This window comes from Oncorhynchus clarkii, chromosome 13, assembly GCF_045791955.1.
Source record: "Oncorhynchus clarkii lewisi isolate Uvic-CL-2024 chromosome 13, UVic_Ocla_1.0, whole genome shotgun sequence".
NCBI classification, from domain to species: domain Eukaryota; kingdom Metazoa; phylum Chordata; class Actinopteri; order Salmoniformes; family Salmonidae; genus Oncorhynchus; species Oncorhynchus clarkii.
This window is the reverse complement of record NC_092159.1, coordinates 38,688,824-38,712,453: the sequence shown is the minus strand read 5'-3', so window position 1 is coordinate 38,712,453 and position 23,630 is coordinate 38,688,824. Positions and strand designations below refer to the sequence as shown.

The window sequence follows — 23,630 nt, the reverse complement described above, 5'->3', positions numbered from 1 at the left end:
TTCATAATCTTAAACCAAATAAAATCAAATCAAATGTATTAATATAGCCCTTCGTACATCAGCTAATATCTCAAAGTGCTGTACAGAAACCCAGCCTAAAACCCCAAACAGCAAGCAATGCAGGTGTAGAAGCACGGTGGCTAGGAAAAACTCCCTAGAAAGGCCAAAACCTAGGAAGAAACCTAGAGAGGAACCAGGCTATGTGGGGTGGGCAGTCCTCTTCTGGCTGTGCCGGGTGGAGATTATAACAGAACATGGCCAAGATGTTCAAATGTTCATAAATGACCAGCATGGTCGAATAATAATAAGGCAGAACAGTTGAAACTGGAGCAGCAGCACGGCCAGGTGGACTGGGGACAGCAAGGAGTCATCATGTCAGGTAGTCCTGAGGCATGGTCCTAGGGCTCAGGTCCTCCGAGAGAGAGAAAGAGAGAATTAGAGAGAGCACACTTAAATTCACACAGGACACCGAATAGGACAGGAGAAGTACTCCAGATATAACAAACTGACCCTAGCCCCCCGACACATAAACTACTGCAGCATAAATACTGGAGGCTGAGACAGGAGGGGTCAGGAGACACTAAACGGCACCAACCGGCACTGCTGTGTATATAGTGTGAAGTGTGTCCTCATTTAGTAGTTGCATTGTGCTGCAGTGCGGTATGGTGAGGTACCTCAAAGTGCTTGAGATCATAGTATTTTACTGTCAGCCGTTGTTGCCGTTCATGCTCATTCAGACCACCAGAGGGCATCTTTGAGCACATCTACTCCAGCCTGAAAGAAATACTGCGGGCCTGCACTAAGACCACAAGACAGTTTTATGGGTTTAACTGAATGAATAATTATATTGAAGAAATTACTCCCTTCTTTTCTTTCTAATGGGTCGAAAACTGCATTTTTCTTTTAAACTCAAGTTTCACACTGTGGTAAATAAACATGTTAAGCCATATTTTGACCTAAACTAATTTCTATTTGATAGGGTGCCATTTAGGCAGTTTATGATATAGTTTATTTTGTTATAAGATCACATTTTGTTATGTGGCGTGTGTTTCTATACAATCATTCAAATAGCTTTCCATCAACAATTAGCTATTATGAGCCTTTTGGCTAGCTACTGTCCAATTTAAATTCTCATCAAGGTGTGAACTGCGATCCACGTCCATTACTACTGTAAGCCCAGTATTCAAAAAATAACAATACAATACTTTTTTTTTGTTAATAAAATATATTATAATTTGATTTTAAAAATACTATTTCAAAATGCAGATGTTTATTAGGTTACTGTACAGCAGCTGTTACCAAACTAGGGGTCGGGACCAAAGCTCCCACTGGATAACTGACACTTCCTAACTTGACATTGTCTGGTAAAGACTGCATCAAAACTCAGCAGGACAGACAGTATCTTCTCTGTTTCACCCCGCTCTCCACCGGGTCTGCGTCACACCAAACGGCAGGCGTCAAAGACACCGGGAATCTTCCATTTCAGTTGGTTCTCAACATTTAACACCACACCAGTTATCACTCCTTTCAACAGCGCTCAGCTCCGGAGAGCATAGCAAATCAAAGTTCTTGTCCCAAGACGCATGGTGCAGATTCAACAGTCCCCAACCTCTTCTCCACCCATCCTGACATCACATATGGATGAGCCAGAAGGCAAGGATCCATTCTCTCCAGAACCATCCTTGATATCATCGGGAAGAGGCACGAACAGCAAGGGGAACCACTACTTCAAGTGACGTCACCAATTGAAACGCTACCAGCGCGCACCACCGCTAACTAGCTAGCCATTTCGCATCGGCTACATAGGGTCGACTCAAAAAACTCTACCAGCCGCCATTACACTTCTTCTTCGATATGATGATAGTCCGCAAACAAACGTTTAAAGTGCACCTACTGTGTTGGAATGTAAGATCAATCATGATCTGTCCAATTATGATCTGTCCAATTATTAATTCCCTAACTTCTACCACACCCTCCCCCCTCCCCCCAAAACCTCTCCCCAACCCCATTAAACTTGATCTATAGCCGGCTGAAACACTCCACCCTTAGGATTGTTCAGCATGTCAACAACCATTTCAACAGTGACATCTGTTACCCCCAATATATTTTGCCATCTCCACAATAACCTTCAACCTGGCATTTCTGCTTTCCACAACCAGAGTTGTGTTATTAACCTTACCAGTAAAAGCTATGAAGTCAACCTTATTCATTATCAAAGTGTCCTTTGACACCACACTTTCAAGGTTTCTGAACAGGCCTCGAAACCATGCCAGGACCATCAGATTAACCATTTTTAATGAAGCCAGCAATGCAAATAATTCATCTCAGTGATTGACAGTATACAAGTATTATTGCATGTATACTAACCAATCGCAGTGAAATGACATCTGGTCATGATCAGTTTCATATATTTCATATTATATTGTCTTGATAGGGGCATTGACGTTGTTGGTTGGCCAGCAAGCAAAACTTGACTTTAATTTTCACACTGTTCACATTTGGGAAAACTGGTCCACCCACTTGATAGCTAGCAGTGGGGGCTGGTGGGATGAGCTATAGGAGGACAGGCTCTGTGTAATGGCTGGATTGGAATAAGTGGAACGGAGTCAAACGTGGTTTCCGTATGTTTGATGTGTTTGATACCGTTTAATTTATTCCATCCAGCCATTACAATGAGTCCATCCTCCAATAGCTCCTCCCACCAGCCTCCACTGGTAGCTAGCTATCATTAGTTCAAATAAAGCAAAATGATGTACTGATATGAAAGTGCAATTGTAAACCCAATGGGTGCACATTTTTGTTTTTGCCCTAGCACTACACAGCTGATTCAAATAATCAAAGCTTGAGGATTAGTTGGTTATTTAAATCAGCTGTGTAGTGCTACGTTAAAAAGCATAACGTGCACCTTTTGGGTCCCGAGGGTCGAGTCCACACAGCCAAAAGTCAGACACTAATGTGGTTTTCCAACAGCAAGGCTCAGATCAACATGGCAGTGTTGCCATTGTTTATAAAAATGTTTTCATTATCATGTTGAGAAAAAAAAACATGTCTCCAAACCCCATGTCACACACTCACAAACTGAAATCATAACTTAACAATGCAAGCGAAGGCTGCAGGATGAAGTTATGAAGATGAACTGCAGAAACGTGCTGACCTTTTGATCACATGATTTTTGTAATGTTCATGCTGTTGACATGTTGGCGCAAGTCGGAGAATTATTATCCCCATAATGCAACATACTTTGAAAGGGCGACAAAAGTGATCCGCTCGAACGTGCCCTCTTGGGGACAGGGCAGTTCAAGTTAACAATGCAGTGTGTGCATGCTCGGTTGCTCGTTTGTTGACTGAGTGGCATGACAAAAGATGCATTACCTCTCCCTGCTGTGGAGTTCGTGTAATGAGTGATCTGATTCAATCGCGGGTGTCCAGGAAACGACTAGTAGCATAGATGATATATCTGGAGAAGCTCTAATGATAGCTAAACAGTAAACATTGAGCCAGTCATAGCTAGCTATTTAGCTATGAGCATTTAATATATTTGCTGAGTGTTATGCTTGTGGTTGAATGCAATATCTGTGTATATGCATTTAGACAATTTCTTCTGTTACACAGCTGTCAATCGAAAACGTATGCACTGGTTGCCAAGTCGTTTGGGCTGTCTTCTCAGTCAGTGGCTTTTTCGCTACCTCAAGTCCACACTACATGCATGTCAAGTTTGTATTCGTAGCTATTGACAGTTTATACATTTCTTTCAGACATTGATTCTTCAGCCAGATGACAAAAATTGTCTGGTTGCCAGATCCAAATGTTATGTAAAGATGGGAGATTGTGATAATGCATTGAGGGACGCAGAGGCCTCTCTCTATGAAGACAAATAATTCTTAAAGGTGCAGTTTAATCATTGGGCATCATTTATTCAGCCCTGTTCTATTTTCAGCCTTTGGTTTTATTGTGTAGCAGTCATTGTATTATCTCTCAGCCAGTGTTTGCCGTTATTGAGGAAAGCTTTGTATTGTCTGTTTTGTTTGGAACGGAACAGCTGTATCCCCCTGTTGGCCAGCTACTGTACTGAAATTCAAAGCTTTTTTATTTTCAATGACCACTAGGGCACACTGTTGTTTCTGATTAGTCATCATTTCCCAAGCAAAATCCATTGATTTTTTTGTATTCCTCCTTTCCCAGGGTTTGTATCAGAAAGCGGAAGCTTTATACACCATGGGAGACTTTGAGTTTGCCCTGGTGTTTTACCACAGGGGGCACAAACGGTGGCCAGAGCTGCAGGAATTTAGACTGGGAATCCAGAAGGCCCAAGAGGCTATCGACAACTCTGTGGGCTGTAAGTACTGGGTCAAAAATATTTTTGTAGAAGACCAACAGATTGAGTACCTCATTGTTCTCATAATGCAGTTTTTGTGAGTTTTCCATCTGGTTTTCTAAATATCTTACCTTTCTACCACCTCAGACCCCTCATCTGTGAACCTGGAAAACAAGGGCGACCTGTCCTTCTTCCACAAGGCCGATGAGGTGAGTCAGTGGTAAAGCCTTGAGACGACGAGCTGCATCTTTTTCATAATTCCTCCCACCTCTACATGCGTGTCATCCTCAGGATGAGTTCTGTGTGTGGGATTGATTGGTAGGGGAAGAAGGGACGGCCAAAGGGGCTGATTCACCCCCCGAGAGGGGAGATGAGGCAGCAGAACAAGAAGACGCCTATGAGTGAGAAGACAGCCAAGCAGCTTCTGGGAGAGTCTACAGCGATAAGGAGAAGCTACTGAAAGATGAAGGTAGGGCAGCCAGAAATATTTTACTTAGCATGTTCCTGTACGTTCACTCTTTTGTCTTAGTTTCAGTACACAATCAATACACTGTCACACTTGGGAAGATGCTCTTTTATCACTTACCCTATCTGGAGAATTGGCCTCTACGTGTCCTTTGATTCCCTTTACACATTCATTATTATCAGCATGAATTACAGAGCCCAGTGTGTGGTAAAGGGCAAATATTCCACTCAAGTCATAAATGGCCTCCAAACTTGGTGAAAGGTAAGATGCGGGGAGGGGAGAGACTGCAGGACCTATCTGGACACACGCACTGATTTCTGGCGCCAGCAGAAGCCCATCTATGCGCGGGAAAGAGACCGCAAGCTCATGCAGCAGAAGTGGAACAAGACCCGGCAGAACCCTCCCTCTGATCCCACCCGTTTTGTACTCAAGAGCCTGGAAGAGATTGATGCTGATAAGACAGAACAGACCCAAGGATGAATATGGTAGTTTGATGCTTATCAATACATCCTGGTCAACGGTAAACTCTTATTAGCATCTATTGGGGGCATGATCTTTGGTACATCTTTCTCACTCATCATTATTCACGATTCATTCATGATTATCCTTAATCACGGTAGCATTCATATTAATGTAGACGTGTTCAGAAACATTCTGTTCTTATTTACAATCAGTGACTCCAAAATGACACAATACATTATTTACCATTCATTTCTATTGGGCACAACATAACCAAAACAAACAGCAAATGCATCCAACAAGTTTGTAGAGTCACAAGCTTGGTGTCGTCATTGCGTACTAGGAATAAGGGACCAAATACTCTATTTTTGACTCCATTTAATACACTAAGTGAATTTGTCCAAATACTTGACACCTTCAAACGAGGGGACTAGATACATAAAGTGCATTTATAACTAAAAATGTAAAACAGATATGTATGAAAATAACCTCAAATAAAAAGGTGACATTCTGTACTGTCGGCTCATAAAACATTTGATCTCAGGTCCAAAATGCTGGAGTACAGAGCCAAATTAAGAGTTTTAGCTTCACTATCCAAATAAACACGTAGGAGAGCGTATGTGATTTTTCTAACGTCCCACATTTCAAATCAAGTGCTTTTCACACACTGCATCTTATTGTTTTAACAGTGTTCTTTCGCTTTCTTTGTTGTCCAACAGCAAACTCCCAGACGCAAAGTCAAGGGCACTTGATAATGTCGGCCGGGTGTACGCCAGAATAGGAAAGTTCCCACAGGCTATTGATGCGTCGGTGGAAACTCAAAGTATATGGCACATCTGTGTTTTTATGTTTGGGTTGTGTGATGAAGCAAATAGTTTAATACAAAGGACTCCTAATATATGTATCCTATTCACTGTTGTTTGTGTATTTGCTTCTCCATTCTCAGCTGGGAGGAAAAGATCCCAGTGGCGGCCCGGGACTACGGCGTTCGCTCACTCGCCGTGGCCGATGAAATCGCTGATGAGAAGTGGCAACTGAACGCCTGTGTGTTGGTGGCACAGTCAGAGAGTAAGTGCACGTAGAAGTGTGGAGAAACCCCTTGTTTGAGTCGTTGATAAGTTGTGATGTGCATAGCAATAGCAATGGCCCCCTGGCCTGTATTTTAAGTTCATCTTTACAGACTCATAAAGAAAATGCCATTATCTCATGTCTGAGCTTGATCTAATTAATATAATGTATTTTTTATGTACTGTGGTTCCATTGAGGGGCGGCAGGTAGCATAGAGGTTAGAGTGTTGGGACAGTGTTGTTCGAATCCCCGAGCTGGCAAGGTGGAAAAATCTGCCGTTCTGCACTTGAGCAAGGCAGTAAACCCCCACAACTGCTCACCTGGCGCCGATGCCGTGGACATCGATTAAGGCAGCCCCCCCCCCCCCCCCCCCCCCGCACCTCTCTGATTCAGAGGGCTTGGCTTAAATGCGGAAGACACATTTGGGTTGAATGCTTTCAGTTGTGCCACTGACTAGGTATCCCTTTTCCATTGACGTTTATGGGATTGAATGGGAACATGTCCATACAATTCTGATCAGATGTGGACAGCATATCAATGCTGATTCTTTTGAATTACAACCTGGGGACACAAGTGATGATTTCATGGAAACTGTGATTAGTCTTTGTCTACTTGATCTTGGTCAAAGCATTGAACTGGTCCTAACAGTCTTTTCATTCTGTGTAACCTCCCAGTGAAGCTTGTCAACTTTAAATCCGGTGTTGCCCACTTTGAAAGAGCTTTGGACAGGGCTAAGGTTCTCCAGGATGACCCTGCTAGGGATGCCATCCAGAAGGTTACCTGAACATCCTTGTCAATTCATGTCACTTCTTTCCTATTGTCAAATCACAATGGCTCACTGATACAATATTTGATGCCCTTATTTAGGCTCTCCGTGAGGCAAGGCAATGTTTATGAGCGCTCATCAGAAGATGACTGAAGAGTAGCCACAGACAGATGGTCAAGGACAATGTAATAAAAAGTATTTTAAACATGCTTCTCTGACCTCCACTAAAGTTTTTGTTGTATACTTGTATTTTCTTAGTTTATTTATGTATAGAAAAATTGCACACATACAAAATGTACATACCCCTTACAGAATAAACTTAGGAGATACAGCTGAGGAAAGGACTTCACTTGGGTGGGAACAAAATTGAATTATGCTATGATGTATTACTTTGAAAATGTATTATTCATCTACACAGGAATTCAATCATTACAGCTGTGTAGTATAAGTTGATGTCTTCCTTTTCATTTCTGTGTTTCCTGTAGTACTGCAACACATGCACGTTTCCAATGTAATATTTTGTAGTGTCTCATTAATAAAGCGTTTTGTTAAGCCTTGCCTAGTTGTTTTGGAGTCCTCTTTGTTTGCAGTGTAACGTGCAACCGACTAATGATCCAGAAAGCAATTACTGTGTGTTGAGTAGTTGGCACTCGACACACATGGTATTGTTAATCTAATTAAAACTATCTGAGAGCGAGAGAGAGAATGACCCAGAAGCTTTATATAAGGAAATATAGGTTAGAAAGATGGTTAAGATGTGTTTGGATTGCCTTATGAAACATGTGAAATCTTGCTGATCTGGCACATTTTTCAGCAGAGCCTGTTAGCAGGTGTTGGGTAACTTGGGTTTAATTGCATGTGCCAATGTGCATGTAAGCAGGCCATTGGAGACGAACACAACAGACGTGTACTGACTGGCACAATGCACCCAGTCAAAAATCATGTACAATTCTTTAGAACTGTGTACACGTTTCGCTGTGGTGTTTTTCTATCTGATTACAAGGCTAGTTCCCTTTACTTCTGCACTCTGATAACATTGTTTAAAACTGGCATGCTGACAATGCTGTGATTCACTAAGCAGCTGATTCCCTTTATATGGGTATTATGAAATCATGCCATGTTATCAGATCAGACATTGATCAGACACATCTGATCTCATAGAGTCCACAGACTGTTGAGCAAATTTCCTTTACAGAACATGCATTTCTGGGGAAAAAATGTACACAGAGCTTTGTTTTTCAAGGAGTTTGTGTTGTGGATGAGGACCTAAAATCATAAACTGCCAAAATACAAAATGACTCATTGTTGTCACTTATGCCATGAATTATCAGACTCCCTGGCATTAATTGCCATGGTTTATGGAATTTAAATTCAACAAAACTCATATGTAATTGTCTTCTCAGCCAGGTCTACGTTGTCATTGCTGGGACGTTCGCGTTGATAAGAGCGGGGGCGCGCAAACGATAGAAAGCACCCCGCCCTCAAGAGCACTAAACCTTGCGCGTGCTCAAGACCCGTAGTTTCCGTTTTCTTTCCTAGTGTTGGGGGCAGATTTCTGCGCGGAGCGCCGACTGTCCTCTGCTTTCCAGCTTTGAAAACGCCTAAATTGCAGAGTCAGCGGCATACTCCTGACACAACAGGCACGGTAAGAAACCTCCGTCTGTAATCTCGTCCCATTCATATCAATGTGATAGTTAGCCCGATTAGAAGCTGCTCGTCATATAGTACGATCTTGGAACTTGACCGAAGTGATCAGAATCTCGCTTTTCAGACAAATCTAATTTCTTTCGCTTTGAAATAGGCTATCGCTGTTGTTCAAACGTGGCATCTGAGTTTGGACATGACATTGCCACGCTGATTTTGTTTTGTCTGTTAGCGTGGTGATTGCATTGCAGCCACTCCCCGTTTCATCATTTCATTGTTACACGCGTTTACACCGTCGCACTAAAAACATTCTCATCTGATCTTTTACATAAGATTCACTCACCATAAATATTGGCCTTCGATGTGCTGTTTCGAATGTCGTTTGTTTCTTGGTGAACTTGTCTAGCCTGTAACGGGGATGACCATGCTTTTTTTTTTTATATATATTAATCTTCTTTCACGAACATGTAGGCTATTGCGCTACTGACCGTCTGTTACTCAAAAAAATATATAACTTCTACATACTTTCCTTGGCGATTTTTAAAAATGTATTTTTATTCAAGTGCTTTTTTTTAAAGCGGATATACGAGCCCTTGTCCACACAAAAGGCTGGTATAATCAGTCGCAGGTGTTAATTTCTCACCCCGGCCTAGTCGCTTGAGGCTGAGCGCACGCCGCTACTTTTTGTTCGGCGATTTTGCATAACCTATATCTGAACCTCGCTCATTAATCGACCTAATTCAGTACCAAATTGCTGATGCATTTTTTTTTTATTATTGGTTTTATGGATGAATGTTAATGCATTCTAATTGACGCTTGTTTCCCAAATACGTTTTTCCCACCTACATGTATAATGCAAGACTGGCAGTAGTTCAAGCCGATTATGTGGATGTTTTGAGAATTCAGAGCCCATGAAGGCATGCATTACACACACACATCCACGTCTCACATACCACTCCAAAGATGCCAGCTGTGCTTAAACCATTTAGTAATCAAGGTCGATAGAGCCAAGCCAACCACCCAATGCCTTTATCACTTTGATTTATTACTCCGAATAATCTGATGTCGAGGCCGCAAACCGGTGGAGGCCTTGCCCACAACGAGCTTTGATTCGGCAGGACTCCACAGAGAAACCGCTGCAGTACAGTAATTATATAAGGAGAGTCTGCTGCTCCCTATAACTCTTATTAGAAATACCAGAAGAGATCATTTGGCTCCCTCAGAAAGTGATAGTGTGGTATCCCAAATCTTTGCACAAGGGAAGATTTATTTAAATATATAAAAAATATACTTGCTTGGAAGTTTAAAGGAATTCCAGCACCATTTCATTGTTTATGCTGAACAGTTTCAAATATGAAGTTCCTGTTTTCCAAGTATTGAATTTGTATGAGTTTCATTTGTATCATTATTATTGCATGTATTTTCAGGGTGCAAATCTTTTGTCTAAAACACGGGTTTATCATTAGGTCCATTGAGGAACCCAGATATGGATGCTGAGCAGAACCAGGTGTTGGACACCGCGTCAGAGACTCGAGAGCAACAGGAGACTGGAGCAGGAGACTGCCCCCAGTCACAACTCGACTCTCCAATAGATCCTGCAGAATCTCCAGTGAATGGGCAAGAAATGGAGCGTTTGCCAGATATGCTGACAGAGTCAGGAATGTCAGAAGAAATGCAAGAGACGGCGCCTAAAGCAGAAAAATCACCAAAGAAAATGTCTCTGGAACCTTCTCAGGAGATTCTGACATCTCCAGAAGTTGTGACTAAAGCAGAGAAGTACCCAGAAAAACAACCAGAACTAGAGAGCTCAGAGGTCTCTGAGTCAGCTTCAGCATTGTACTTCGAACCAGACAAAAAACAGACCACAGTGCCTGAAAAGCAGCCAATGCCAGAGAAAACACCAGAGCCTCTGCCTTTAGATGAGCCTCTAGCAGAGAATAACATTGAAACTGCGCCAGAGAAAATGGCTGAACTCGTCCCACAGGCTGTTAAACTGTCTGTGCAGGCAGCGCCCGAGCCTGTCACACAGCCAGAATCTGAGGACGTGAAACTGCTCGACGAGAAAGAGCCTGGGGAATCTGAGAAGCAGGCAGAATCTGGTGTTGTGTTGGCGGTGGTGCCAGAGATGCCAGCGGAGCCTAAAACTGTACAGGAAGTGGAGGCAGACAAACAGACCGAAGCTGAAATTGTACCGGAACCAAAGAAACCAGTAGAGGCTGAGGCTGTGAAGAAAGTGGAAGCAGAGAAACCAGTAGAGGCTGGGGCTGTGATGGAAGAGAAACTGGTAGAAGCTGAAATTGTTAAAGAAGTAGAGTCCGAGAAACGGGCAGCAGGTGAGGCAGATGCAGTGGAGCAGCAGAAGGTCGAAGTTGTCGAGCAGATTCCCGCTCCAGGTACCCTGTCTTTTGCCTTCCTGGAGCATGAGCAGACCAAAGCCACACTTCGCACCTCTCGCACTCTAATCATCCTCAGAGGCCTCCCCGGCAGCGGCAAGAGCCTCTTGGCACGTGCTATTGCAGATAGCTACCAAGGTCTCTGCACTGTCTGCTGTGCTGATGACCATGGTGTGAAACCGGAGAGTCCAGAAGCATCGGCAGATGGGTACAAGGCTTTTGACGATGCTGTGGTAGCCTGCTGCAGTGTAGGAACATCTTCTCAAGTGATAGTGGTGGATGACACCAACCATACCCATGATCGGCTGGCCCGTCTTGGGGAGGTGGCAGAGCAGCACCGACTGGTGGCCATGTTTCTGGAGCCCCGCACTGAGTGGAGCAGAGACTTGCCACAGCTGGCCAAGAGAACTCAGCGGGGGCTAGAGGAGGCCCAGATCCAGGCCATGAAAGTTCCTCTTGAGGAGACGTCCCTGCCCCTTTTCTTTGGCTGGTTTCTTCTCCCTGGCATCCAGGACAAGGTCAGGTGCACGTCCATGGATTTCCTGAAGACGCTGGACACGCTTGAGGCCTTCAAGAAGCACTTGCCTGACTGTGAGTACAGCACAATGGTCTTATGATACAGACTTCTATTGTTTATATCTGACTCTGATTTTAGTCTCTTGAGCTTGACTGCGACAACTGAGCTTGCTTTGTTTTGTTTTTTTCAGTCACTGTTGAGGCTGAGAAAGAGGTGGACCTGGAGCAGTATTTCCAAGCCAATGGCGTTCTTCATTGCACTACCAAATTCTGTGACTATGGCAAGGCTGAGGGAGCCAAGGAATATGCAGACAAACCAGTAAGTCTGAAAGTATATTGAACAAAAATATAAAGTCAACATGCAACAATTTCAATGATGTTACTGAGTTACAGTTCATATAAGATAATCACTCAATTGAAATATATTAATTTAAGCCCTGATCTATGGATTTCACATGACTGGGCAGCGGTGGGCCCACCCACTTGGGAGGCATGCCAATTGCATGCTCCCTCAAAACATCTGACATTGTTGTGACACAACTGCAAATTATAGTGGCCTTTTGTCTCCAGCACAAGGTGCACCTGTGTAATGATCATGCTGTTTAATCAGCTTCTTGATATGCCACACCTGTCAGGTGGATGGATTGTCTTGGCAAAGGAGACATGCTCATGAACAGGGATATAAACATATGTGTGCAAAATGCATATCGATCTTTTATTTCAACTTGTGAAACATGGGACAGACTTTGCATGTTGCGTTTATTTTTGTTTCTTGTATATTGGTGATGGGAATTATTTGTCAAATGCAACCTCATCCTATTTACCATACCGCTCATATTGGCCTTGTTTTATTTATTTAAAATCTGATGACCAGTGCATTGTTTAAATAATGTATTTTAACTTTTCGGGGGATCCATTTTGAAATGACCCCTCTTCTTTTCCCACTCTAGGCTGTTAAAGAGTTGTATGGCTCTGCGTTCGAGCTGTCCCTCAGTGCGCTCTTCGTCACACCTCGCACTGTTGGTGCCCGGGTTTCACTCTCTGAGGATCAGTTGACCCTGTGGCCTGCTGATGCTGAGGAGGTGGTGTCTGTAGTCCCGGCCGCCGCCACCCTGCCCGCTGGTAGCCGTGCCCACATCACCCTGGGCTGTGCGGAGGGCGTTGAGCCACAGCAGACGGGCTTCGACCTGCTGGAGATCCTAGCGCTGCAGCAAGAGGGTCAGGAGGGAGAGCTGGTGGAGGAGATGGAGCTCGGCTCCCTGGCCTACTACGGCAAGGGGAGGTGGCTGCTCAGTCTGAGGGAGCCCGTCTCCGCCCAGGCCTGCTTCTCCAGCCTCTACGGGCCCAAGAAGGCCGACTCGACCAAGAAAGACGGGGACAAGAAGAAGAAGCAAAAGTGCACCATACTGTAAAGGAGAGGGGGAAGGTGGAAATGGATGGCTCGGGATGAGTGGCGTACTAGTGTTCTGATTGGTCTGTGGGGAAGTTTGTGTGTTTGTGCTACTTTTGGGGTTTGGGAGGCGTCTTGGATATCCCACCCCAAATTCACAAGCTGTGTGCCTTTCTCTATTGCTTTGCTGCACAACCCAAGAGGCCTTTATACCACAGTTTAGGTCAAGCTTAGCATATTGTTCAGTGTCTTGTCATGCGTTTTTAGTGCCATAGTTGCAATTGGATAGGATTTCTGAAGACGAGGCCTGATTTCATGGCTCAGCTGCAGTTTTGACAGATGTAGTACTGCTTCTCCTAGTACCGCTTCTCACCGTTTGACCACTATTTTCCCTACTCAATTCATGTCTAACACTATATTAAAAAACCTTCTGCATATGTCAGTGTTAAGCATTTAGATATTTTCATGTTTTGTGTGAGTGGCTCATAGTGTTTTCATTGCATGCCAGGTTTAGCAGATGTAGTTCTAGTCATGATTTAGCTTGTTCGCTAAAGAAGTTGCACATCTATTTCAGTCATTTCCTGTGGTTTGGTCAGTTTAGCCATGTGTTTGTATGTTTGGTACGAAGGAAAGAGTTGGGTAATTTCACAAGTAGCTCATGGGCCAAAAAGGGTGTCTGTGTATGCATGATTTGATGTGCTGAACTGTGTGTCCTTCATAGAGGCCATTCCTAATTAACTCTTTTTGCACAATGATGCAGAAATCAAAGGGAGAATGCTGATGAATGTGCAGTTTGTTTGATTAGCTGGCACTTACTTGGTACTTATCAAATGCTGTGAAACCAAGGCCACAATTCTGTAGTATAGGAGACTGCAGCCTGGGATCATCCCTCTTTCTGTCAACCACAGTTAGGTTTTGCATGTCAACTTGTATGTATCCGCTGTCTGTTCATGACTGATGTGTAGGTTTCTTAGGGCAAAGCCATGCTTGTTTAGTTCTTCCAATGAGTCACTGTTTTTGCACATGTTTTGTACACTTAATAAAATAATTTGCTTTGCGCCAAATATTGTCTTAATGCAATGTGTACTGTTACACCCGGTTCATGACTGTTCCCTTGTCTGTACACCAGTCTTGATTTTTTTGCATGTAAATCTTGGTGGGGCAAGTGGGATCCATGCCAGCAAAGCCACAACACTAAACAATACATTATTTGCACTTTACCACTGCTACACCTGGCTGTCAGCAGAGCCTTGTCTGGCAGCGAAACAGTTAATTCACCCTCATTTACTGCCTTTAAAAAATAAACAGCTGTAATGAGTGACTTAATAAACAAATGTGGTTTCTACTGACAATTGAGATGTACAAACTATGGCATAAGGGGACGACAAGATTAGAGGCAAGCCGTAATTTCGATAAAGACATGAGCATGCTAGGACCGACGTCTACTATATGTTTAGCACTTTTGAAATGTACAGTGACAGAATTCAGAACATGGGCCGTTCTTACAGTGCTCTCCCTGTACACCAAGTCAGAACTGTAGCATAAAGATGGCATATAAGCAGACCATGAAAGCTCTTTGCAATATTTGATTACATTTCTCAACAGGTTATAGGCTACATGTGCACCAAGTCAGAACAGGAGGTGAAATTAAGAGGTGAAAATAGACCAAATTATTAGGGTGAGGCACATTGGCTACTAACAGCTTACTACACAACATACACTTAGTATTACTTTCTTAGCTACAGTACACGTATCTCCCTGGCATATTACATCATTTATGCAGCAGCATACCACACATTTTTGGACTCACCTTGTGCTGTGCTCACTTGAACAGGAAGGTGGAGCGGCGGTCCTTCGTGGGCAAATTTTGTCATCAAAGTCTGGCGTTCTCTGGATTTATGATGCTTTCAAGACAACTGGGAACTCGGGGGAGGAAGAAAAAAAAGTTGAATCATGATGACGTCAGTGGTATTCAGGTCGTAGCTCTACAAAGCAGCCCGAGTTCCCGGTTTACAATTCCAAGTTGGATGAAAATTCAAAACATGTTTTCCCAGTCGTAGCTCGTTTTTCCAGAGTTCCCAATTGTCTTCCAACTCACTAAAGTCTGATTTTGCCGTTTTGAGCATGGCATAAATCATGCTTCATTGACAGCATGGCCAATGTTGAATGTTTATAATTTTGAACTAGGAAGAGACCCTTAATCTTAGACTTGGGACCACACAACTACAGCCACTCCAATGAATAGCAGGCGAATGATTGCTTTGCAATGCTTGCAGTTAGCCACTGATTCCTTCCAAGCCACTCATTGTTGAATTTGCGATTTCCATCGGCCATTTATGTCCAATGGCCGATGAGCACCGATACGTTGTATCTATAATTTCTCTTCATTATTTCTCTTCATATGACAACGATTAAAAGGATATGCCAGTAGATTGTTGACTTGATTCATGATGACGACTGCCAGCTAAGATTTTGAAAGTATGATGTTGAATGATGATCAGTCCAATCAAAGCTACTGTAGATATAACAGGATTTGACATAATTTTATCTGTGGCCAATGAGCTTGAGCCTTCTTGGATGGGCACTTCTAATGTAACTCTATGGCAGCATCCAAGGGGCTAGAATTTTAGAGCTCTACCCTTAGACATGGCGGTGACGTAGTGTCCACATGAGTGACAGAATACTGAGCCAATCACGGCGCAGCGCTCAGTATTTTCTGCTGGCTTGCCCCACCACCAGAGAAAGCACTGAGCTTGGCTGAAACACCTGCATTTTGGAGCTGCCTTACTCAAGAAAACAAAAAAGAGACCATGTTTGTATGCGGCTTTATTAACTCACTGATATATATATTTTTTTGTTACATTGTTTGCAAACTGATATGTGACATGTATTAATGCCAAAATAATATGCAAAACAGGCAAGCACCGCCCAAAAAATATATATTTTTTGGTGCTAGGTGCTAAAAATGTGGGGCTGCCCTGAATGACGGGTCGCCAATGCTGCACACCCATTTTAACAGTTAGGAAGCTATTGACTATTGACACTACAGTGAGACTCAGCCATTTTGTTTGTAGCTGGAGAAGTTGACCAGCAGATGGCACTCAGCCTCCGGATACTATTAGTACAATGTATGAAGAGAACATGACCTGAAGTATATTTCTCATCAGGCCAGTCAATGTTTGAATCTCCCAAAACTGAAGTGGCATACTGGTTGCATCCACTTTTGAGGAAGTGTATCCAAGGCCAAAGGCTCTCGAACACCCCACCACAACACACACAATCCTACCTTCGTTACATTTTATTCTGGAAAGGCTCTGAGTTGAATGACCCAATTGTCAGACTGTCTAGTGGTGCGCCATCACCTCTCATTGCACCATATTGCACCACAACTGTGCAAGTTTTGATATCAATCATTTACACACCGGTGTGTATGAGAGAAAGAATTTGCAACTCTTACCAAGGTCTGTACTGCCAGCTGCACTAGCCTGATGATTACACACACTGACTGTACAGGGCACTTGGCTCATCTGACTAATATGATGCAAACGAGTCTTGCTCCTTCCAAATGAAATTGCTCCACCTTGAAATGGTCTGATTTTATTACACATTTGAATGTATCACCCTGGTTCTGTTCGTCATACTATAATGTACTATCTATCCTAGAAAATATATTGCATTGGTTAGACAGCCATTCTGCTGGTGTTTATAAAAAAACGTTGTTAGCGTTATTTTATTTGGAAGACAATACAAAACGATGTGACGAGAGTTAAAAAAGCAAGTGATAAGTGCATGTGCAGGATAGGTAAAAAAATATTATGACCTGGGATCCTTTGGACTTCCCTACCCTAAACTCTAACATTAACCCCTTACCCTAACCACAACCCTTACCTAACCTTAATCCTTAACCATTTTCAAATTCAACTAAAATCGGGTTTATATATACAGTAGATGATTGATTTGGGCGTTGTGTTGAAGCCACCCTGCCTCCATCTTGACACCCCCATCGTTGTAAAATATATTTTGGAAGCTATAAAATGCATTTATTAATGTCTACACTCGTTTTGCCACATTTATTATATTAAAGACACCTTAATGCATACTTTTAAATTATATTATGTGAGCTAAACATTAATATATATATAAACATTTCCTTAAAGTATACTTTTTTTAGATGACTAATGTTACTGTCCCCACTACAACTAAAAATATACTTAAATACATTCTATTTTCTTCCTTTAAAACACTTAATTGAAATAGAATTCAATGTATTCCTATGGAGGACTTCTCCTACTGGGAAGTGCCAATATGGCCGACCGGCGGCTTCAAAGCCGCTCAATGGCCTAAGACAGAGCATCAGCAATCCTTGGTTTGGTTTAAATGCATCATTGGACGTCTCAAGGATCTCAGATTCCACGGAACCCCAAAAGACTCCGAGGTGCATAAGGCACCTCCCCTTTCAAATATTACTCGAACAAAATAAACAAACAAAATGGTATCCTGATTAATCAAACTCAAAAGCAAATCGTTTGGGACTCACACAAATAAAAATACCAGGGGTAAAAAAAGCAATTTACTTGAAGGCCACTGAATGAAAATGCCTTTGGTGAATCATTGGCTACATGTTTATGTATGTATCTATATATGGTCAAGGCCAAGAGCAACGGGAAAATATAAATAGCCTTAATGTAGATGGACTTCAGTTCACTGGTGCCAGCCAGTATGTTATAAACCTTTAGTCTAATTGAAAAATTGAGACAATTTTACTTAAAAAAAAATACATTAAAAAAATATGATCATGTTATTCCATTCTGATTGGCTACAGTACTAAACAGACAACGCCAGCCAATCAGTGTCTTACAGTTGAACAGCGTAGTCGTTTCTTTCAACGACAGGTGGGCGTGAGCGTTATGAAGCAACAGCCATGGGGTGGTGTGACCCAATCAGAGAGCAGGGATATCAGCCAAGTCTATCGTCAGATAGGAAGAGGGGAGAAAACTGAGAACCCAGAAGTGAAATCAGTGGTCCACGCCGACAGCGAAGCCACAGATAGAAGGAGCAGTTAGCGGGATCATCAGATCGTTTCTCAACCGAAACGATCCAAATCTTCTCAACAGAAAACCTGGAAGATCTCTTCCACAACTCTCAAGATATAAAGGTGAGATATATCTATGTGTAGATTTATTTGGATGTTTACAGATTGCAAGGAGTAATTGAAAGCTGACTTGAAAGTTACATCAGGTAGTGTAACATGCGCAGTAAATAAAATTAAAAAGCTAACACAAATAAAGTGTGTGTGTGTGTGTGTGTGTGTGTGTGTGTGTGTGTGTGTGTGTGTGTGTGTGTGTGTGTGTGTGTGTGTGTGTGTGTGTGTGTGTGTGTGTGTGTGTGTGTGTGTGTGTGTGTGTGTGTGTGTGTGTGTGTGTGTGTGTGTGTGTGTGTGTGTGTGTGTGTGTGTGTGTGTGTGTTGTGTGTGTGTGTGTGTGCACGCGCGAGAGTAAGGGAAAGAAAGAGAGACACAAGACGAGTTGAACTGGTCAATCAACAGTACCAGTCTTGACTTCATACAGAATTAAGACATTATGAAAGCGTTATTGTGGCCACGGCTTTAACTTACTATAGTTTAGTTTTTTTTTAATGTGTCAACTCATGGGCTGTGGCATGTTTTATTTGTTTAGAAAATGTCCGTTTTACCCTTAATGTAGTTATTTATTGCCATTTAATCATTTTCACCTATTTCATTCTGTTAGAATGGAAGTCATAATGAACAAATCATTTATTTATTTATATTTAACCTTTATTTAACTAGGCAAGTTATGTCTTTGACTAAATCATATCATATTTTATTGGTCACATACATATGGTTAACAGATGTTATTGCGATTGTAGCGAAATGCTTGTGCTTCTAGTTCCAACAGTGCAGCAATATCTAAAATGTAATCTAACAATTCCACAACAAAACCCAATACACACAAATCTAAGTAAAGGAATGGAATAAGAATATATACATATAAATATATGGATGAGCAATGACAGAGCGGCATAGGCAAGATGCAATAGATGGTAAAAAATACAGTATATACATATGAGATGAGTAATGCAAGATATTTAAAAATTATTGAAGTGACTAGTGATCTATTTATTAAAGTGGCCAATGATTTCAAGTCTGTATGTAGGCAGCAGCCTCTCTGTGTTAGTGATGGCTGTTTAACAGTCTGATGGCCTGGAGATGTAATCTGTTTTTCAGTCTCTCGGTCCCAGCTTTGATGTACCTGTACTGACCTCGCCTTCTGGATGATAACGGGGTGAACAGGCAGTGGCTCAGATGGTTGTTGTCCTTGATGACCTTTTTGGCCTTCCTGTGACATCGGGTGCTGTAGGTGTCCTGGAGGGCAGGTAGTTTGCCCACCGGTGATGCGTTGTGCAGACCGCACCACCCTCTGGACAGCCCTGCGGTTATGGGTTGTGCAGTTGCCTTACCAGGCGGTGATGTAGCCCGACAGGATGATCTCAATTGTGCATCGGTAAAAGTTTGTGAGAGTTTTAGGTGGCAAGCCAAATTTCTTCAGCCTCCTGAGGTTGAAGAGGCGCTGTTGCAACTTATACACCACACTGTCGATGTGGGTGGACCATTTCAGTTTGTCCGTGATGTGTACGCCAAGGAACTTAACTTTCCACCTTCTCCACTGCTGTCCCATCCATGTGGATAGGGGGGGTGCTCCCTCTGCCGTTTCCTGAAGTCCACAATCATCTCCTTTGTTTTGTTGACGTTGAGTGAGAGGTTGTTTTCCTGACACCATACTCCGAGTACCCTCACCTCCTCCCTGTAGGCCGTCTCGTCGTTGTTGGTAATCAAGTCTACTACTGTAGAACTTGATGATTGAGTTGGAGGTGTGCATGGCCATGCAGTCATGGGTGAACAGGGAGTACAAGAGGTGGCTGAGCACGCACCCTTGTGGGGCCCCAGTGTTGAGGATCAGCGAAGTGGAGATGTTGTTTCCTACCTTCACCACCTGGGGGCCGCCCATCAGGAAGTCCAGGACCCAATTGCACAGGGCGGGGTCGAGACCCAGGGACTCAAGCTTAATGATGAGTTTGGAGGCTATTATGGTGTTGAATGCTGAGCTGTAGTCAATGAACATCATTCTTACATAGGTATTCTTCTTGTCCAGATGGGACAGGGCAGTGTGATGGCGATTGCATCATCTGTGGACCTATTGGGGCAGTACGCAAATTGAAGTGGGTCTGGGGTGACCGGTAAGGTGGAGGTGATATGATCCTTGACTATTCTCTCAAAGCACTTCACGATGACAGAAGTGAGTGCCATGGGGCAATAGTCATTTAGTTCAGCTACCTTTGCCTTAGGTTTTCTATTTAAGTCAGAATGTTCAAGTGATCATGCATTTTAATAAACTTGGAATCCGATTCATAGAGAATCTTAATTGACACAAATCATGCATTATTAGTCCACTCTCAAAACACAGCTCTTGCTTTTTTGAAAGCACTTCCTTGCTTTCCCCATGTTCATTAGTCCAGAACAGATATCTTCTCTAGCAGGCAGACAGATGCTTCTTTAAATTTTTGAAGCACTGAAGTATTTTTGTAATTTCTACCTGTCAGAACCAGGTGCAGATGTTTCGGTGTTATTGTAGTATAAGGGAAGGCAATCTGGAGGTGTAGGGGACCATGCCAGGTTAAGGTTAATTGCATTCCGACTTCAGTGCTGTGAAAGACAGTGCTTTAAAAAAATGTAAAAAATATTTTTATCAAAAGAAGCCTGTGTTTCTGCTGTAGGTGTCAGTGGTTTTGATAAGTGTGTGTGTGATATGCATATTTTCTGGTGTGTGTGTGTGCCTTCATCCGTGTGTGTTTGCGTGCTTCAACCACTCTTGATCAATGTTATCCGTGCTGGATCATTTATGTTGGCGAGGAGGGGTGATATTTAATAGCGCTGACAAGCTGCTAGCAGAGAGGAAATAGACAGATCTACTGTAGTGAGTCTGTCTCTCCTCCCATCCAGTGTTATATTGGCCTTGGACCAGAGCTATAGTGACTCAGGAAGAAGAGGGATTGATACTGAAGATGCTCCAACACCACCTCCATTCATTTATCTAATCAAGGGCTAGCAGGGCAGCAGCCCAGAGCAAAGCCTTCTCTGGTAGATATACCAGGCTCTTTATCTGAATTCTACCCCCTTTTTCGTGACTTCCAAATGCTCTCCAATTACCATCTTGTCTTATTGCTGCAACACCCCAACGGGCTCTGGAGAGGGGCTATGCTTCTTAGCACCCACTTGGGATCGGACCCCAGGCTATAGTGACGCTGCAACACTGCGCCACTCAGGAGGCCACAGGGCTCTTTATCTGATGAAGGACACAGAGGGCAAGTTGACTGGGTGGTCCATCACTGCAAGAATACTGAAGAGCAACTTATTCTTTTATTGTCAATTTCTTAGTAGTGATATTACGGAGACTAGTGACCTGAGTGGGTTTGTATCAGCACAGTAATGGGACACATTTGTCATCATTGATATCCATCTGGTCTGTGGTAAAAAGCAATGATAACGCACTGCCTAGTGAGTGTATCAGGAAACCAAGGCCAGATCAATAACAACAGAATTGCCACATTGTGCTGGTGGAAGGAAATGGAGGGGGGCTGGGGGATAACGAGGGTGCATCCAATGTGTGGTGGAGGATGGGGGTTGGTCACGTTTGGTACTGTGAGTCTGGACATCCAAGTACCACATTCTGCTGTATAATGAATAATAATTAAATGTTCATTTTAAGAAGGATCAAATCCTTTGTCCTGACCCTCTCCAAATATCTCATGTATGATTTTTATACATGTGTGTTGACAGACAGCTGCCTTTCATAGTCTCTTGGGAATATCCTCAATATCCCAAGTATGGAGTTCCGGGTCACCACATCATACCAGGACGACCCTTCACCCGTTACAGGGTTTATACACGCGACCATGACATCACTGTAGTCTGACAATCGGGCCATCAGGCTTATCTTGTTTGTGTATGAGGCTGCACGTCTGACACTGACACGTCTCATAATGTGTAGTTCATAGTAGAGAGTCCTCTCCTTCTGGTGTGATGTCCTTTTACCAACTGTTTATCCCTAGCACTACAAACACTGACTACACCCTTTATTCAATAGCAGTAGGTTCAAGGTGTGTCTATGTGTGGGTGATTGTTTCTCTGTGTTTGTTTTGAGACAGCAATGCATCAGGCTCTCTGAAGGTTGTTTTATCGAGTGTGTGTGTGTGTGTGTTTGTCTGGTTATTGTCCTCTACACAAACTCCAGGCCCCCTCTCTGTGCTGTCTCTGGTGATTAAAGCTGTGTGTCTGTCTAGGAGTTCACCTGATTTGTTTGGCAGCCAGATGAGGGCTCATTACTCCATTAGAGTGCAGATCCTAGACCTGGGCTAATCAACTTAGCCTCAGCATCACTGCCTGCCTGGACAAGGTTTTTTTTATTTAATAGCTGGGCCAATAAAGGATAGCATACTGAAGAGATGACGGGGCAGATCCTACAACATAGATAGAGACCTCCGATCTGCAGTTTGTGTGCAAATGAATAGCTCACTATATACCATAATTATCATGTAAGAGGCTGCTGTTGTTAAAGGCTGGCCCTATCCTCTCTGATGTGTCATATTTGGGAACTAGAATATCTTATACTTAAGCTAGTCACCCTGTACTGGTATGCACCTGTGGTTATAATCGGGTTTACCTAATCTCTCGCTTTTGACCTGTCTCTCTCTCTCCCTCTCTCTCTCCTCTCAGACCACTGTTCTCTGATCTACCATGTCTGCCAAAGCCATCTCGGAGCAGACGGGGAAGGAGTTCCTCTATAAGTATATCTGTACATCTGCAGCGGTCCAGAACCGCTTCCGCTATGCCAACGTGACGACCGAGACCGACTTTGACCGGCTGGCACAGGACCACCCCTGGCTGCTCACTGAGGTAAGGAATAACTGGCCCATCGAAGGCCCATTTTTCTTTAGAACCAAATACCGACCTAGTACCTATGTCTTAACAGCAGCTCTTATGTCATTCAATCACCAACGGTCAATGGCACGACTGTCTTTTCAGACATCAACTATTTCTTCATAAGGATGACTGACCCACGCAAGGTTAACTGTTTGCTCAAAACAAGGATTACATTACATTGCAGTCAGTATATTCAGTTTGGCTACATTTATAGTCATAAATCTGTCTCCATGACTATCACAGCAGCCACCTTCCCCGACTGCAGCCTGTGTGAAATGCTACATTTTGTTTGCGGACACAATCACTTAGGCTAATGGAAGAGAGAGTAGAGTGGTCTCCTGGCTCTTGTTAGGACCCTAACGTCCTGGCTAGCAGGCCCATCTTCATTCCAGCCACTCTTCTGGCAGTAAAAACGTACATGAAGCAAGGTCAATGTAGAGGAGAATGAATGTCCGCATCGTCATCGGAATGCATCAGGAGGAATAAAAGAAATGACATCCACAATGGGAGGAGACACTCTCTTTAAGAGCAGTCATAATTACCTCAGAGATGGAGGAGTCTGGGAGAAAGAGGGGTCTAATGGAATTACAGTATGACTCATCTCCCAGGGTAAAAT

At 43.1% G+C, this 23,630-nt stretch overlaps 2 protein-coding genes and 1 pseudogene across 3 annotated transcripts in view; all 3 read left to right on the top strand.

Moving 5' to 3' along the window:
* Nucleotides 1–1,857: 1,857 nt before the first annotated feature.
* Nucleotides 1,858–7,413, top strand: LOC139423555 (outer dynein arm-docking complex subunit 4-like; annotated as a pseudogene).
* Nucleotides 7,414–8,490: 1,077 nt separating this feature from the next.
* LOC139364666 (2',3'-cyclic-nucleotide 3'-phosphodiesterase-like) lies at nucleotides 8,491–14,081 on the top strand. Its single transcript, XM_071101597.1, has 4 exons — nucleotides 8,491–8,719; nucleotides 10,185–11,702; nucleotides 11,819–11,946; nucleotides 12,578–14,081. The coding sequence occupies exons 2-4, from the start codon at nucleotides 10,205–10,207 to the stop codon at nucleotides 13,037–13,039; spliced, it is 2,088 nt and encodes a 695-aa protein (XP_070957698.1). The 5' UTR covers nucleotides 8,491–8,719; nucleotides 10,185–10,204; the 3' UTR covers nucleotides 13,040–14,081.
* A 3,894-nt stretch (nucleotides 14,082–17,975) lies between these two features.
* The window catches only part of LOC139364665 (ATP-citrate synthase), a 29,021-nt gene continuing 23,366 nt past the window's right edge, over nucleotides 17,976–23,630 (top strand). The window contains exons 1-2 of one of the 2 annotated variants that reach the window (XM_071101595.1): nucleotides 17,976–18,172; nucleotides 22,808–22,987. In XM_071101595.1, coding sequence (XP_070957696.1) covers nucleotides 22,829–22,987 — 159 coding nt within the window. In that variant the 5' untranslated portion in view covers nucleotides 17,976–18,172; nucleotides 22,808–22,828. The remainder of the gene's footprint in view (nucleotides 18,173–22,807; nucleotides 22,988–23,630) is intronic. The other variant, XM_071101594.1, reaches the window with a different exon arrangement.

What these genes read in the sequence shown, in the direction of transcription:
- LOC139364666 (XM_071101597.1), top strand. Translation starts at nt 10,205, where the DNA reads ATGGATGCTGAGCAGAACCAGGTGTTGGACACCGCGTCAGAGACTCGA. An exon ending in CAAGAAGCACTTGCCTGACT is followed by an intron (nt 11,703 to 11,818) that starts GTGAGTACAGCA and finishes TGTTTTTTTCAG; the next exon opens with TCACTGTTGAGGCTGAGAAA. An exon ending in AGGAATATGCAGACAAACCA is followed by an intron (nt 11,947 to 12,577) that starts GTAAGTCTGAAA and finishes TTCCCACTCTAG; the next exon opens with GCTGTTAAAGAGTTGTATGG.